We start from the raw sequence: 14,977 nt of genomic DNA on the forward strand, positions 1-14,977 counted from the left end.
CCTCGCCGCGCGTCCCGCCCCGCGCCGCCCTCGCCGCCGCCGCCGTGCCCTTCCTGCCGCCGTGGTCACTGCTGGAGCAGAGGGGGCGCGTGGAAGCTCCAAAATAACCCGGCGGCGGGAGGGAGGGAGGGAGGGAGGCAGCGGGGGGGCGGCGGGGTTGCGTTTCGGGCCGCTGGCAGCTCTCCCACCGGGAGGAGGCCTGGCGGGCAGCGCAGCGTGTCCGTGCCCGCAGCCGCCGGGCAGCCTGCGCTGCTGCAGGTGCTGCTCCCGCGGGCACTGCCCTTGGCCTCGCCGAGCACGAGCCCTGGCGTTGGCCTTCCCGTACCGCCGGCCTTGTCTTCCCGTGAGGAGGAGTGCGGGAGCGTCGCTGCCGCCGCTGTGCCGCTCTGCCGGTGGGCATGTCGYGGCCTGTCGGGACATGTGGAGCCTCCACTGCCACAAACGGAGCTTGCCCCCTTGTGCAGCAGCAACKCCGTGTGAGAGGGGCCGCCAGCACCTCGTGCCTCACCCCTGGTGYGGGTGCAGCCCACAGCGGCAGCACGAGCTCCGAGGGGAAGGATTCATCGCGCCAGATATTGCGCTTGGGWCCACATACTTTGGGCACCTCTGCTGACTTTCCGCCTGAAAATTCAGGATTTGCATGCCAGGAAAGACCACCTGTCAACCCAGGCCACCGACATGCGCTGAAGTTCACACATATCACACCTTATGTTTTAGGGCTTATGGATAAGATTTTGAAGCAAAAGATCCTACTGGCCAAGACCATAACAGATGTCTTTGCAAGTGCTGCTGCAACCATGTGTGACCACTATGTGCTTCCACTGTTTTATTCTGTCATTAGTTAGAAAATACTTGAGGTTAACCATTTATGTGATACTAACAGCTATTACAGAGATAATTTAGTGCTAACTTAAAAGTTGCACTATTAATGGGAATAACCTGAAAGCTCCATCTGAATGTAAGTTTATTGCACTACCAACATGACAGGAAACATTTGCATCAAAGTTGAAAGTGATTTTATGTTCTGCTTGAACTTTTAACTACTTTAACCACTTCAGTTACCTCTTGCTGTGGCTGAAAAACAGGCACCTACCACRCAGCATGGTTCGCAGAGCATCTGTAATCAAATCCTTACCATGAGGAGCAATCCAGAGAGCTAAACAGAAAATACCAATATTGAGCCACTGGAAAGTGCCATGTCCCTGTATTTTGGGACTTTGGAGCTGTTTCCTCTAATCTTAGCATGCCAGAGTCCTTAGAGTGCTCCCAAAGATCAAAGATGTGGCATAAGAAAATGGATTTCAACCCTACACACAGAACAATTTTCCTTCTTGGCTATAGCAAGTAAAAAAAAAATATGCATTTCATCTTGTGAATGGAATCTGTGACCCTAATTCTTTACTTCCAATTTCTTTGAACATTCTTTTCTAAGTTTATTATTACWAGCTGAAAGAAACACTTCAAACAAAAAGTCATTTTCTGTCTAAATCAACAAGTTACTTTATGTGTCAGAAATGCAAACTCAAAGTGTTCTGCCTCATCGTGGAGTTCTCTGTCTTGCAGACATGCACATCACTTTCTCTGTAGCCTTTTGCCATCTTTCCTTAACCTGGTATACAAAAATAAATCATCAAAGTGCTTCTAGGACGTGCTTCATGTCACCAGGTGCACCTCACCTGAAACTTCAGAGGAGATGAGAGATGAACAGAAACAGCTTCATTTTGTGTGGTGACTACGTTTGTAACCAAAACCTTCCTTTTTGGGAGGGGTGAAAGCTCGTAGACAAGTGTCAGCCACCAGTCATGCTTTTGGAGTGTGTTATACAGAACTGATGAGGGGAGGAGGTGCACAGAGCTTAGAAACACTCAGTGAAGTCTRTCACAGACCTCCATTCTCATGGGGGAACCTGGGAGTCCTGGAACATCTCCTGGAAGCACAGCCAAATGCAGGCAGATGCAGAACATGATGRGGAGAGTGTCAAGGGTAACTTCTTGCCTCACAGTTGTTGGACTTGGCATCCAGGGGGGAGGCACAGGTAGATCTGATATTTGCTAAGAAAAAATGACTGCTTGACAATGTAGTAGTATCAGTGGCAGCCTTGGTTATAGTGACCAAGAACCAGTGGAGTTCAGGGTCAACGTCCCGAGGGGGACAAGGGAGACAGACGAGCAGCAGGGCCAAGATCCTGGACTTCAGGAGAGCAGATTTCAGCTTATTCAGGATACGGGCAGGTAGGATCCCAGGGGTTACAGCTCCATAGGGCAAAGCTGCTCAGGAAAGCAGGTTGACCTTTAAGGGTAATTTTTTCAGATCCACCCTGCTACTCAGGAAACCAAATAAATAGCCAATTAGGACCATTTTCAGGACCAAAATCAGAGACAGGCTACAAGACTTGAGAAACATCATCCAGGCATGTAAAGAGGGTGTCAGGTAAGCTCGTGCTTATCTGGTGTGAGACTCGCAAGGGATACCAAGGGCAGGGAGACCTTCTACTGTTACGTTAGTAGCAGAAGATGGAACGAAGAAAATGTGATCCCTTGCTGGATGTGGCAGGTGACTTAGTGATAGTGGTCAGAGGTGAGGCTGAGGTGCTTGCTGCCTTCTCCGTCATCACAAGCAAGGTCCTCCAGGTCTGTACTTAGTGACAGGGCTCGGGGCATAGGAAGCACCAGCAGGAATGGGGGCCGAGTCAGGAATTGCTCACCATCATTCAACCTGCAGGCGTCTCTGAGATCCAGTGGCTGGCAGACGAGGCTCCTGAGGGATCTCGCAATGTCCTTGCAAGGCCGTGTTACACATAGCTCTGAGAGGCTCTGGGTGCTAGGTTAGGTCCTCCGTGACTGGAGGTAGACAAGTGTTGCACTTGTCTTCAAAACAGGCCAAGTACCAACCTGAGGAAGTACAAGACAGTCAGCAACATTTTGGTCAGGGAGCAAATCATGTTGGAGCCCATGTTCTGGCACATGAGGGAGCAGACAGCATCAGGAACAGTCCCCATGGATTTAGCGAGGGTCAGTCATTTCTGCGCAACCAGATCATTTTCTGCAGTGAAACATTTGGCTTTGTATCCGCATGTGAGCGTCGCGGTGGGATYGTTGGAGAGGTGGCTGGATGGCCGGGTGCGGAGAGCAGCGCGTGGCGGCCAGCTGCCGTCAAGCTGGACCCTGCGTGTCCGTCCCAGCTCGTGTCACACGCAGCAGCGCTGAGGAGTGGAATGGGAAGGGGTGGACAAAGACGTGGAGAGAAATAGTGAGGACAAGGCCCAGAGAACCCCCCGCAGTGCCCTGCGGTGGAGGCTGCTGCTGCCTCCGTCCGCTGCGGCTGTGGAGCCCTGTGGGTCTGTCCCCACGGCTGAGCCTGCTCTGGGCAAGGGCAGCCTGGAGCCGCCTGCGCTCCCTGCAGCCCTCACTGTCCTGTGAAACTACCGGCCACGAGCCACGTGGCATGGAAATCAGCTGTGTGGGCCAAGCCTACACCATCCGGGATTACCGCCACTASCAGGGAATAAATGAATGAATAAAACACCACCAAAAGCAGCTTTCCTGGAAAACAAGCCATAGAAGTGAGAATTTAGTTGTATAACTATTCAGTACAAGAGAGGTCTATAAAAATATTCCTAGTGATGATACAAGCTCAAAAATAAACTAATTGTCAATGAAAACGTATTGACTGCATGAAAGAGTTGGCAGCTACAGTTCTGAGCATTTAATTGATCAACAGCAGCATCACAGGAATGAACAAAAGAATAACAGTCATGAGCTCCCAGTCTCCTTTTGTGCAAACTTTGGCTTTTGTATGAACAACAGCATCCTCCTTAGATAGTTTCCCTATCTCTGGAGCAGTGGCTGCAGCCACCCCTCGCTCACATGGAGAGTTGGGTTCTAGGAAGCATATAGAGAGAGACTGTTTTTAAGTGTGAAGGAGCCGCAGAAATGTTTGTGCAGTGCCTTGGATGGGGTGCCAAGGTAAAGATAAGGTATCTGTATAAATACAAATGCAGGAAAACAAAAAGACACTGTAGCAACAGTTATTATGCGTGTGCTCGTGCATATAGTCCTAGTGATGGCAAATACATGGAATATATGCTAGGTGGTAAAACCTCATACTGATGATGGTAAACCTCATATTGGTGATAAAAACACATAGCTGAGAAAAAAAGCAGAAAATGAAGAACTAAAATGATTGTTCCTGATGGAGAAAAAAAAGCAAGCTTATTGCTGCTCCTACAGTTGCAGCAAGTGAACTGATGAAACCTGAAGCTCACAAAAGCAGCGTCCTTTTTTCATTGCTATTTTTATACTGTGAAGTCATTTAAGGTTTATTCTGGGCTGTTCTCCTYTAGCATTCATTAACTGCTGCATTGTTGAGGTCCTCTCACTATGGCTTCTGTTGGCTTATGGCAAAATTAGTCACTTCAGTGTTATTCTTTTCTCCTTTCCTGTGTTTTTCTGAAGATTGAGGGCTTGCTCTAGCAGAGATTAATTTCTAATTTCTTTTCTAATGCAATCACTAGTAATAGCTCATGGCATTCACAGCGACTAGACTTGTTTATTATGTGAGTTGCTGACTCCAAGACATCACACTATGTAAAACTGAGTCAGCTTTTACAGTACTTTTTACAGAATTTGTTTTCTAGATTTCTACTTCATGGGTGTTTAGATAGCATTGACCTTTTAAAAATTGTAATGTGCCCCCTGGTTGTTCCTTTCCTTTTCACTTGGTCTTTAAGGCCCCGTCTATTTTTCAGAAATTACAAGATCTAAGCAAAGCTATAGAGTATGTTGGAGTTCGTGTGATTTTATGTTTTCAAATGTCTGAATAGGTAAGGAAAAAGACAGTGTTTTTTCTTTAACCCAGTACATACCCAGGTGTACATGAGTGAGCCATGGTAGCAGAGAACTTGTTGAAATGGTAGCTTTACAGTTAAGTGATTATTTTATATGACTCACAGTCATAAAAGAACAATCATTTTAATAATTTCCAGAAAGTTGAGATGCTGTCCTTAATGGACACACTTAAGTATCAGAAAAAATGTTAATGACCACCATGTTAAATTCAAAYAGTTTTGCTTCCCTTCCCTTGAAGAATATATCCTCAAGTTCTTTCAAATCTGTATGAAATATTTAAATACATGTTTGTGTACATTAAAATATCAGGAAAATATGAGCTGTCTTTAAAATTACACTGTAATTGTTAGTTTCCAGCATCATGCCTTCCCTGGGACTCTGCTGAGTGAGGAAAGCAGCAATGGAAACAAAAGGGTGCTGTATAATTAGTCCAGAAAAGCTGAGTCTGGCCTCAGGAAAACGTGATGCAGACAGAGCACGGTGATTTTGCAGCGCCACGTTCAGTAGCAGCATCACTGACATGCAGAGCACAGCCAGGATCAGCTCTTTAGTGCTTTAAGTCAGGCTCCTACTGGAGCAGGTTACTGGGCAGCGCAGATATATCGTAAATGACCCTCACTTCCAACGGAGACTGTCCTGATTCAAGAAACAAAGGGCAAGATCCATGCTCTAAAACAGTATCAAACCAGCTGTTCACTTTCTAGAACTTGCATACATCAGAACATCAGTTCTTAAAAGCACATCCTGCAGGTGAATTTTGCATACAACAAGTCATCCTACTGCAGTGCTACTGCAGTGTCTCTACCCTGAAGTTCATCCACTGTGATCTCCAGCCCGTTGCTGGATTACCCAYTTACTCTAAAATGAGCTAGACCTCAGTTACTACAATGGAGGCACCCTAAAAGAAAGCAAAAGAGCATGTTCTTGAGGTTCCAACAATTTAGGCATTACAGAATTAACTCTTATAGCTGCTATAATTCATTAGAATGCACTGAAGCTATGCAAAGGTCTTCCAGTGGAAGATGTCCCTGTGTTTGTCTATAATGAAATAAAATAAGGTCTTACTAATTACCAATAATAACAACTGTATTTGGCAGAATTCAGCTCGCAATGACTAAAATTGAACTATGCAGTTGTTAAAAGTAGAATCCAGTTTCCACTATCTGACCATGAGGCAGCAGTGTGCCCTGGTGGCCAAGAAGGCCAACGGGATCCTGGGGTGCATTAAGAAGAGCATCTCCAGCAGGTCGAGGGAAGTGATCATCCCCCTCTACTCAGCCCTGGTGAGGCCACATCTGGAGTACTGCGTCCAGTTCTGGGCTCCCCAGTACAAGAGGGATGTGGAGCTGCTGSAGAGAGTCCAGCGCAGGGCTACGAGGATGATCAGGGCCCTGGAACATCTGCCCTGTGAGCAAAGGCTGAGAGAGCTGGGTCTGTTCAGCCTGGAGAAGAGGAGGCTGAGGGGGGACCTGATCAGTGTCTATAAACACCTCAAGGGAGGCAGTGAGGAGGAGGGGGCGGCCTCTTTTCAGTGGTGGCCACTGACAGGACTAGAGGAAAGGGCCACAAGCTGAGGCACCAAAAGTTCCACAGGAACTTCAGGAAAAAAATTATTAACAGTGAGGGTGCCAGAGCCCTGGCACAGGCTGCCCAGGGAGGCTGTGGAGTCTCCTTCTCTGGAGATCTTCCAAACCCGCCTGGATGCTGCCCTGTGTCCCGTGCTCTGGGTGTCCCTGCTGCAGCAGGGGCTTGCACTAGATGATCTCTCTAGGTCCCTTCCAACCTCAGCCAGTCTATGATTCTTTGATTTTGAAAAGCAGGTTTAGCTGAATTTTGCTCAGTGTATTTTAATATCATTGAGACATTATAGGCCCTCGGAATCAAKTGCTGAAGTGAGCTTTTTAATCATGATTTACTATCATTTGTCAATCATCTTTCTAGCCCAAGTAAATGACTTGTGGAGCTGTGGAAAGATTTGAAATCTTCATCTGGATGCTGCAAATGGCACAGTTGAAGGACACATTTTCCAYGTACTCTTCTGCAGGTTTCATGGGAGAGGCAAAGACAGAGGGAGAGGGGCAGAAAAGGCAAAGCAGCATCTTGAACCTCAACACTGCTTCCATCCAGTACCAGCACACAAGGGGAAAACGGAACCACAGCTGACCAGAACAACAAAGAGCTGGGAAGATTAGAGGAATTAGAGGAATACTGTAATATTCTACAGTACCATGGACTTCTTTTTGAATGACTTTTCTAGCCATAAAAAAAAAAAAAATCAAGCTGAGATGAAATGCAAGACCTATTCTGCTGACACATGCTTAAAGCAAAGWTTGATCTGCACAGTCAAGGCAAAGGTTAAGCAAAGGTTATGGACCTAACAGCAAAAAATAACCTAGCTTGTTTGAGGAAAAACCTCTACATGTGTGTACTTATTATTTATGACTTATCTTCATATCTTCCTGATAATTATCCCAAAATTAACATGATCTTCCTGTCTCTAAAAGGCACTAGTTAAACAACTGCAGGTGGCACCAATACGCAGATTTTATGTCATGTAGKGAAAAAAAAGAATATTTAAAAAAGTCAGCAATCCAGCAATGCAATAACCTAATCGGTAGAGAGGTGGTGGTAGAGTCAAGCAGAACAGTAAAGCCATGTTTCTCTGAAATCACCAGTTTCCTGCCTTGAAAGATTTCTCATGTTCCTGTTCCCTTTTCAGTCTATCATTTTACTTTTGTCAGGCTTCAAATACTTTAAAGCAACTGGTGACATAAATGTATCCTTAAAAAAAAGAAAAAAAAGAAGTCTTTATATTCTGAGAATCCTTAGATTTTCCAGGTGGATTTTGGCTACATCAAAAGAGATAGGAACAGAACTTAAATACATTTTATTTGTACTTAGCTAGAGAAATTGCTTTTCTCTAGCTAAGTACAACTGGGCTAACTTGCTCTCAGTGCACTATTGGGAGTGCTTGTACTCTAAATTCCACACCCTGGGAATAAATGGGATTGAAATCCATTGGTAAAATTCCAGCCTACATCACATCTGAAGAAGTAATAAAGCAAACACAATACATTTGATTAAGCAAGTGCTTTTATTTGTTTTGTTTACTTGCTTTTCTTAATGGCAACAATGACATTAGACTACAAATAGCACAAAAGCAAATAGGACCAAACTGCTACCTTAGGTTGCTAAGCAGATTTTTGACTTCATTTAAGATAAGATACAAATTATAAGTTATCTAGTAAAAAAAAATAAATAAAATAGGACAAAAAAAAAAAAAGATCTATTTTGCCTTCAGCATTACAGGGTGGAAGAAGGAAAACAACATGTACTGACCTCTCAAAGACCAAAGTCTCCTCTGTGGCTGATCATAGAGATTTGGTTTCCCTCCGGGCTCAAATGGAGCAGGATATACTGGGAACATCCCGTAAATCCTCACCTCCTCCAACAGGAAAACATTCTTCTGCAGTTCAGCCACCCTTATTCTTCAGGAAGGGCAAAGCTGTTCACTCCTCCCCTTAAACTCCATCATTACTGTGAAGGAGCAGTAGGTTTTTTTTTCATTACATGGTACCTTAATAAATCCTCTGAGGAAAGGGAGCCAACAACTATCCCTAAAAACCTGACTAAGCAAAATAAAGTCAGGTAGTGTCAGAAGTGTTCTTAGATTCCAGACTCAGGAACAGTTTAGGAGAAATGGCTCAGTCCTTTGTCCCAGGTCAACACTCCCCTCCCTCTACTATCAACCCCCTGACCATTCCCCCTGCCATAAAGGAAAACAAACAAACAAACAAACAAAAAACAAATTATTGTCCCTCACTCCAAAACCAAAGAATGCAAACAGACTAGTTCCATGTCAAGTCTTAGTTTTGTGTTTCACCCACTCTTACAAACTTGCTCTGAAAGTTTGTTGCCTAATGTTGATAGAGTAAGCAAGTCGCTTTTTCAGGCAACACTAACCTTCAGTAGATGTTTTTTCTGTAAACTTGTGGAGAAAATGGAGGTTCTTAGCGTGCAATGAGGATTCTGTTTAAAATTACAGAACATAAATACATATTTTTCTATTGCTTCTTAATTAGGATGGCAGGGCTAAACACTCTTTAATCATAGAGACAAACGAAAAAAAAAAGAAAAAAGGTAATGAAACTCCTGAACTGCTCATGAAGTGAGAACAGTCCATGAACTGAATGCAGCCAGCATGCCTGGGGTTTTATCCTGAAGGTCATGACAATCCCACGTTTGTATCGTGGGATAAAGAACAGAAATTAATGATCTGCAAGAGAAGTACCTTACACTAAGTCCATATTCTGTGCTACTCTTCTTTTAAATCAGAATAATTTTAAATAGTTTTTTTAGAACAGGAAGCAGCATCAAAAATGAAGTTTACGAGTTAATTGAGTAGTAGGAGACATAACCCTGAAGTGAACGGTGTACCATGGTTAAACACACTCATGAAAACACCAGAGGTCTAGCAGGCTATTTGGTGTTGAAAGAACAGAAATGCTTGAGATTTGTTTAGAATATATTCTTTATTATTTTGTGGACTGTGTAAATTAATACATGATCAAATTTCTACTTTTTTTTTTTTTTAGTTTCAGCACATCCTGGTCTCTCCAATCCACTGAAGTGCACCTTTATCTTATACAGTCAGTATTTATGAAATATTGCATATGCACCTATGAACTTGTAAGACCAACATGAAAGGGAAATTTTAACCACAGAACTGATCAAAAGTTAGGTAAAACAATCACTCACTCTTTAGTGTGTTATGGCTTTGCACAAATATCAGATGTTAAAACAATCTATGATGCTTTTTATTAAAGGCACTTACTTCTTCAGATACTCCTTCAAATTTAACTATGTAGCATTAAAAAGCATATTACAGTCCGAAAAGGCAGTATTATAAAATGAAAAGAGTTTTTGCATTAAAATATGAAAATATCAAGAAATAACACAGACTTTAAAATAGGTTTTGGTCCTTTCAAAATAGGCAATTGCATTCAGGCAATAGTGATTTCTATTCCTAGATGCTTGTAAAATAATATCCCCAAAAATGAACTCTTCCAGTTCCAGCGCACGGATATGTCTAGGTCGGGCAGATCACCCTCTAACTATCCCCAACAAAGATACAGCTTTTCACAACTAACCAGCGCTCCGCTCGGGCCGTGCAGGAAGCGCGAGCGTGGCCGGCGCGCAGGCTACAGCTCTGTGTCCCTGTAGCGGGCCGGCTGTGCGTAGTAGCCCTTGCGGGAGTGCTCGCAGAGCTGCCGGCGGTATTCCTCCTCCTCCTCCTCGTCCTCCTCCGCGTCGCTGCCCGGCTTCTCCGCGTAGGGCCGGCCGGGGGGCTTCTGCGGCTCGGGAGGCCTGGAGCTGGAGGAGAGAGCAGAGCTTACCTCCCTTTGGACCTGTGAGCTCGCTCGGGCGCCGGGCATTGCCGGCAAGGCACGGAGAGCAGGCGGAGCACCCGCTGCGGCGCGGCCACCAGCGCCTGCTGCCGTACACACAGCACAAGGACCCAAACCCAACCCGGGGAGCCCGCCTGCAAGGCACCTGAACTCACAAACATGAAATGAAACACCCCACTCGAGAGCTTTGGAGGCAGTTCCTGAGCACAAAGAGGTTTTCGGGTATTGCTGCTACGCCAGTGGCGACCAAAGGTGACCCACACTTTCCTCATCCCCCTTTAAACACTGCATTCTTTACCAGCCTGCTTTCTCTTACACATCTGCAGTCTCCTGTCACTAGGCTTGCCCGGTCTGAAGGCTCCTTATGTGACACAGCTCTTAAATTGGTACCTTCTCTGCCCACTCAAGGCTGTCTAYAGCTGGGTGTACTTAAAGCTGGGCAGTGAAAACCCACACACATTTACTTTTTATATGCTGTAGTGCTATTCATTTAATGTGGCATGAAGCAGATACCTAAAAAAAGATCTACTGAGAAAAGGAAGGGCATTTCAGCAGCTTCAAGAATTATCATTTTTTCAGTTCCCATACTGTACAAAACAATGGTATTACTCAGGTCTTTCATAACTCCACAGTGCTTGAACACTCCTCACAGGTCAGTTGTTAATGTTCTACTAGAAAGACAATCTGTAAGTCACCAAATGGTCTCCATATATGGTTAAACAAGGCTTTTTACTACTTGCTACCCAGCCTCTAACACTATATTAAAAATTAGCATGCTTACTGTCATAAAGTTACCAAGAAAACCCTTAAATTATCCTTTTTTTGATTTCCACTTTTTCACTTTAGATTATATACYGTGACACCAAAGGAACTGATTCATTCCACTCCTCCTCCCTTCTCCTACAATAAATCTTATTTCCACCGGCTGTGACTAAGAGGAAAGGAAAAATAAGTTCTCCATTCTCCAGAGCAGAAAACAAGACTCATCATATGATGAATTGGCTCTTGCACAGGTGACCTATCCAAGTCATACAAATATTTGCTTTTTCAGGGTAACGTGATGCACTGGACAACCAATTCTAAACTTGTTGGAATTTAATGACAGAGCCTCTGGCTTTAATGAGACTCAGATTCAAAAGAACAGAGTTCTCTCCTCAGCTGTCCCTTGATGAGGGACCTCAGGCATGTCTTGTCCTCAGTTTCCCTACCCACATAATATATCTGTAACTGAATAATATTTTAAAGTAATTAAATTTTAAAATTTAAAGTCATTTTCAAGTAACAAAACAATGTAGCAAGAGGTGGCAGGATTATTTTTAGGAGTAGAAGCTGCCAAGATCCTCTTGCTGGTGAAGTAAGCAATCCAAGCAGAATGCTTTGCATTGGGTGCACCTTACCTTATGGGCTGGGGCCAGTTCTGGTCTGACTTCTGTGTTTTGACAGGAACAGCGTAAATWTCCGGGTGTTTCTGGGCTATCTCAAGCTTTAAAAGAGAGCATAAGAAAATAACTGTTCTTTTTTAAGTGTCTCCATCAGAAATCCTAGGCTGACTAAAGTAGGTCACGGCTACATCTGAAACAATAAGTGCTAACTGATCTTGCCTCTATCCTGCTGGAGTAGAATTCAAAACACATGTGAAAACAATGGACTGCCAGAAGCAATAGGGTATTTTTTTTAGAAGTCTGCTTGCTATAGCTACAATAGGAAGGCTTAACATATCCCTTATTTTTAAGATGCCGCAGTCCTCCCTCCCGAAGTACCACACTGCAAGGGCATGATTTTCACTCTCAGTGGGAAAGGGCAGCAAAGGGAGTGTGCATTGCTTCATACCCTGGCGTTCTGAGCCTCCTGTAGCTCCTGCATTCTTTGTATCCTTGCCTTATGATCCATCTCCTCAAATATTTTGACTTTCCTCAGTACGGATTTTGGAGTGTTTTCTTGTTCGCTTCCTTCCTCTTCCACCTTCTCCTCCTCCTCACTGGGTGGGGCTGCTGGCTGAGGGTTTCTCATGACAGGACGCCCAAAGACAGGTTTCATGGAAACAGGCGGTGGTACCGGTTTAGCTGAAACAGTCGGAGCCTCGCTGCTGACAGCCATGCTGCTTGGCTTGGAGTCATAGCCCTTGGGAAAATCATATACATCCTCTTTGCTTTGCAATTTCCCCTGTAAGTATGAAGCCCACAAAGTTTGTATCAGCAACTCCAGAGCCTCCAAATGAAGGCAAAATTGCTAACTTCAGACCCATATATTTAAAGTGTCTATCTTTATCCAAAGTAATATTTGAAAGGTATATGAATCACAGAATTATAGAATGCCCAAGGTTGGAAGGGACCTCAGAGGTCATCGAGTCCAACCCCCCTGCWCACGCAGGGTCACCTAGAGCACGTGGCACAGGGCTGCATCCAAGCGGSTTTTAAAGATCTCCARAGAAGGAGACTCCACAACCTCTCTGGGCAGCCTGTTCCAGTGCTTTGTCACCCTCACAGTGAAGAAATGCTTCCTTAAGTTCCTGTGGAACTTCCRATGCTTCARTTTGAAGCCATTTCCTCTAGTCCYATCSCTGYCCACCACTGAAAAGAGGCCGCCCCCTCCTCCTCACTGCCTCCCTTGAGGTATTTATACACRYTGATCAGGTCCCCCCTCAGCCTCCTCTTCTCCAGGCTGAACAGGCCCAGCTCYCTCAGCCTTTGCTCAYAGGGCAGATGWTCCAGGCCCCTGATCATCCTSGTAGCCCTGYGCTGGACTCTCTCCAGCAGCTCCACATCCCTCTTGTCCTGGGGAGCCCAGAACTGGACRCAGTCTCCAGATGTGGCCTCACCAGGGCTGAGTAGAGGGGGATGATCACYTCCCTYGACCTGCTGGAGASGCTYTTCTTAATGCAYCCCAGGRTCCYGTTKGCCTTCTTGGCCACCAGGGCACACTGCTGCCTCATGGTCAACTTGTCGTCCACCATGACACCCAGGTCCCTCTCTGCGGGACTGCTCTCCAGCAGGTCCACYCCTAATCTGTACTGGTGTCCAGGGTTATTSCTCCCCAAGTGCAGGACCCTGCACTTGCCCCTGTTGAACCTCATGAGGTTTCTCRCCGCCCAGTCCTCCAGTCTGTCCAGGTCCCTCTGGATGGCAGCACAGCCCYCAGGGCTATCAGCTACTCCACCCAGTTTGGTATCGTCGGCAAACTTGCTGAGGGAGCACTCCAGCCCTTCATCCAGGTCGTTAATGAATAAGTTGAACAGGACCGGACCGAGAACTGATCCCTGGGGGACACCACTAAGTACAGGCCTCCAGCTGGACTCCGCACCATTGACAACCACTCTCTGCACCCTGCCATCGAGCCAATTCCTAATCCACCTCCCCGTCCACACATCTATCCCACACCTTTGGAGCTTGCCCAGGAGGATGCTGTGAGGGACAGTGTCAAAAGCCTTGCTCAAATCCAGATAGACCACATCTACCGCTCTGCCCTCATCTATCCAGCTAGATATTCCTTCATAGAAGGTGATCAGGTTAGTCAAGCAGGATTTCCCCTTGGTGAATCCATGCTGGCTGAATCCATGCTGGCTGAATTACAACAACATTTTCTCCAGATAGTCATATGCTAAATCTGATGTGCACATCCAAGTGTAGAAGACTATCACACTTAGATGCATTTGTCCCACCCTTTCAACATTTCCAAAACTGCAGTACGGGAGACAGAACAGCTCAAATACAAGGTAACTCCCAGATGAAGAACAGATTTGTCAGTGCTACTGGATGTTGAGTATCACCACATGGAGCTTACAAGCGCACAGAACCCAAGCCTATTTCTAGCCCATCTTTATTTTATTTACATGTAGTCCTATTCTGCCCAAACCTAACTGCTGAAGCATATCTGAATATATTCTGAACAATTATGAATTGCAGAAAATAGAAGTTGGTTTCCAACTAACCCTAATCTTTTCCTGTTTCCTTCCCGAGCAAGGTTTGAATAGCTCTTTTTAACAAAGTCTACTGTTGGAGGCTGGTTTCAAAGACAACAGATTCTATTTTTGTACTTTGCAATGAGAGCCATCAGATTTTTTCTTCTGCTATAAAGTTTGTTTTTGCTATACTAAAAAGGTTCCTTTACAATTTTAACAAACACAGAAAGGAGTCTAATTCCTCCTTCTCTGTAGAGATGACACGTATTTGGGGAGAACTGTATTCCACACAACTTTCGCTCCATTGGACTCACTCTGCAACACATTGATTCATTCATTCTTTTTTTCTCTCCACAATGATTCTGTTTTCTAGTTCCTGATAATTCTTGGTGCTCTCTCTAATTTGAGAACCTGAAAGGTTCTCTCAACAGAGCTTTGCATTCAGATTTGTTTCTACAAGCCTACCTTAGGTGGCTCAGGCTTGAATGCTGGAGGAGGACTAGGATCTCTGAGGATCTCCCTGCTACCAGCCTTTCTCATCTGGGTTCTTGGTTCTGGGCTGGGTTTCTTTAAACTCTGTGAAAAGAAAATAAATTAGAGAGATAAATTAAGAGAGACAAATTCACTGCAGCATCCAGTAATTCAATCATTTTTCATCTGTTTTATGTTTACAATTTTGGGAACTGTAAACAGGAGTCAAATGCCTGAATACAATCACTGGAGAGCTAATTGCCACATTCAAGGCAACAAGACATCATCAGGAAACCAATACTTAGGCTGAAGAACAAAGCTATTATTACTTGCTTTTAACAAAGTACACCTTT

The 14,977-nt window shown here is 44.9% G+C and overlaps 2 protein-coding genes across 6 annotated transcripts in view; both read right to left on the bottom strand.

Annotated features, from left to right (window-relative positions):
* The window catches only part of FAM189A2 (family with sequence similarity 189 member A2), a 26,669-nt gene extending 26,269 nt beyond the window's left edge, over nucleotides 1-400 (bottom strand). Inside the window, exon 1 of the mRNA XM_026035845.1 lies at nucleotides 326-400. Within this exon, the coding sequence (XP_025891630.1) occupies nucleotides 326-400 (75 nt within the window). The remainder of the gene's footprint in view (nucleotides 1-325) is intronic.
* Nucleotides 401-9,360: 8,960 nt separating this feature from the next.
* The window catches only part of TJP2 (tight junction protein 2), a 62,412-nt gene continuing 56,795 nt past the window's right edge, over nucleotides 9,361-14,977 (bottom strand). For 4 of the 5 annotated variants that reach the window (XM_026035817.1, XM_026035818.1, XM_026035815.1 and 1 more), the window contains 4 exons: nucleotides 14,619-14,729; nucleotides 12,086-12,418; nucleotides 11,653-11,738; nucleotides 9,361-10,220 (listed from right to left, as the gene is read on the bottom strand). In XM_026035817.1, the coding sequence (XP_025891602.1) occupies nucleotides 10,049-10,220; nucleotides 11,653-11,738; nucleotides 12,086-12,418; nucleotides 14,619-14,729 (702 nt within the window). In that variant the 3' untranslated portion in view covers nucleotides 9,361-10,048. The remainder of the gene's footprint in view (nucleotides 10,221-11,652; nucleotides 11,739-12,085; nucleotides 12,419-14,618; nucleotides 14,730-14,977) is intronic. The other variant, XM_026035816.1, reaches the window with a different exon arrangement.

The sequence above is a fragment of the Nothoprocta perdicaria genome, unplaced genomic scaffold (genome assembly GCF_003342845.1).
Source record: "Nothoprocta perdicaria isolate Ctin4 unplaced genomic scaffold, notPer1 scaffold_168, whole genome shotgun sequence".
NCBI classification, from domain to species: domain Eukaryota; kingdom Metazoa; phylum Chordata; class Aves; order Tinamiformes; family Tinamidae; genus Nothoprocta; species Nothoprocta perdicaria.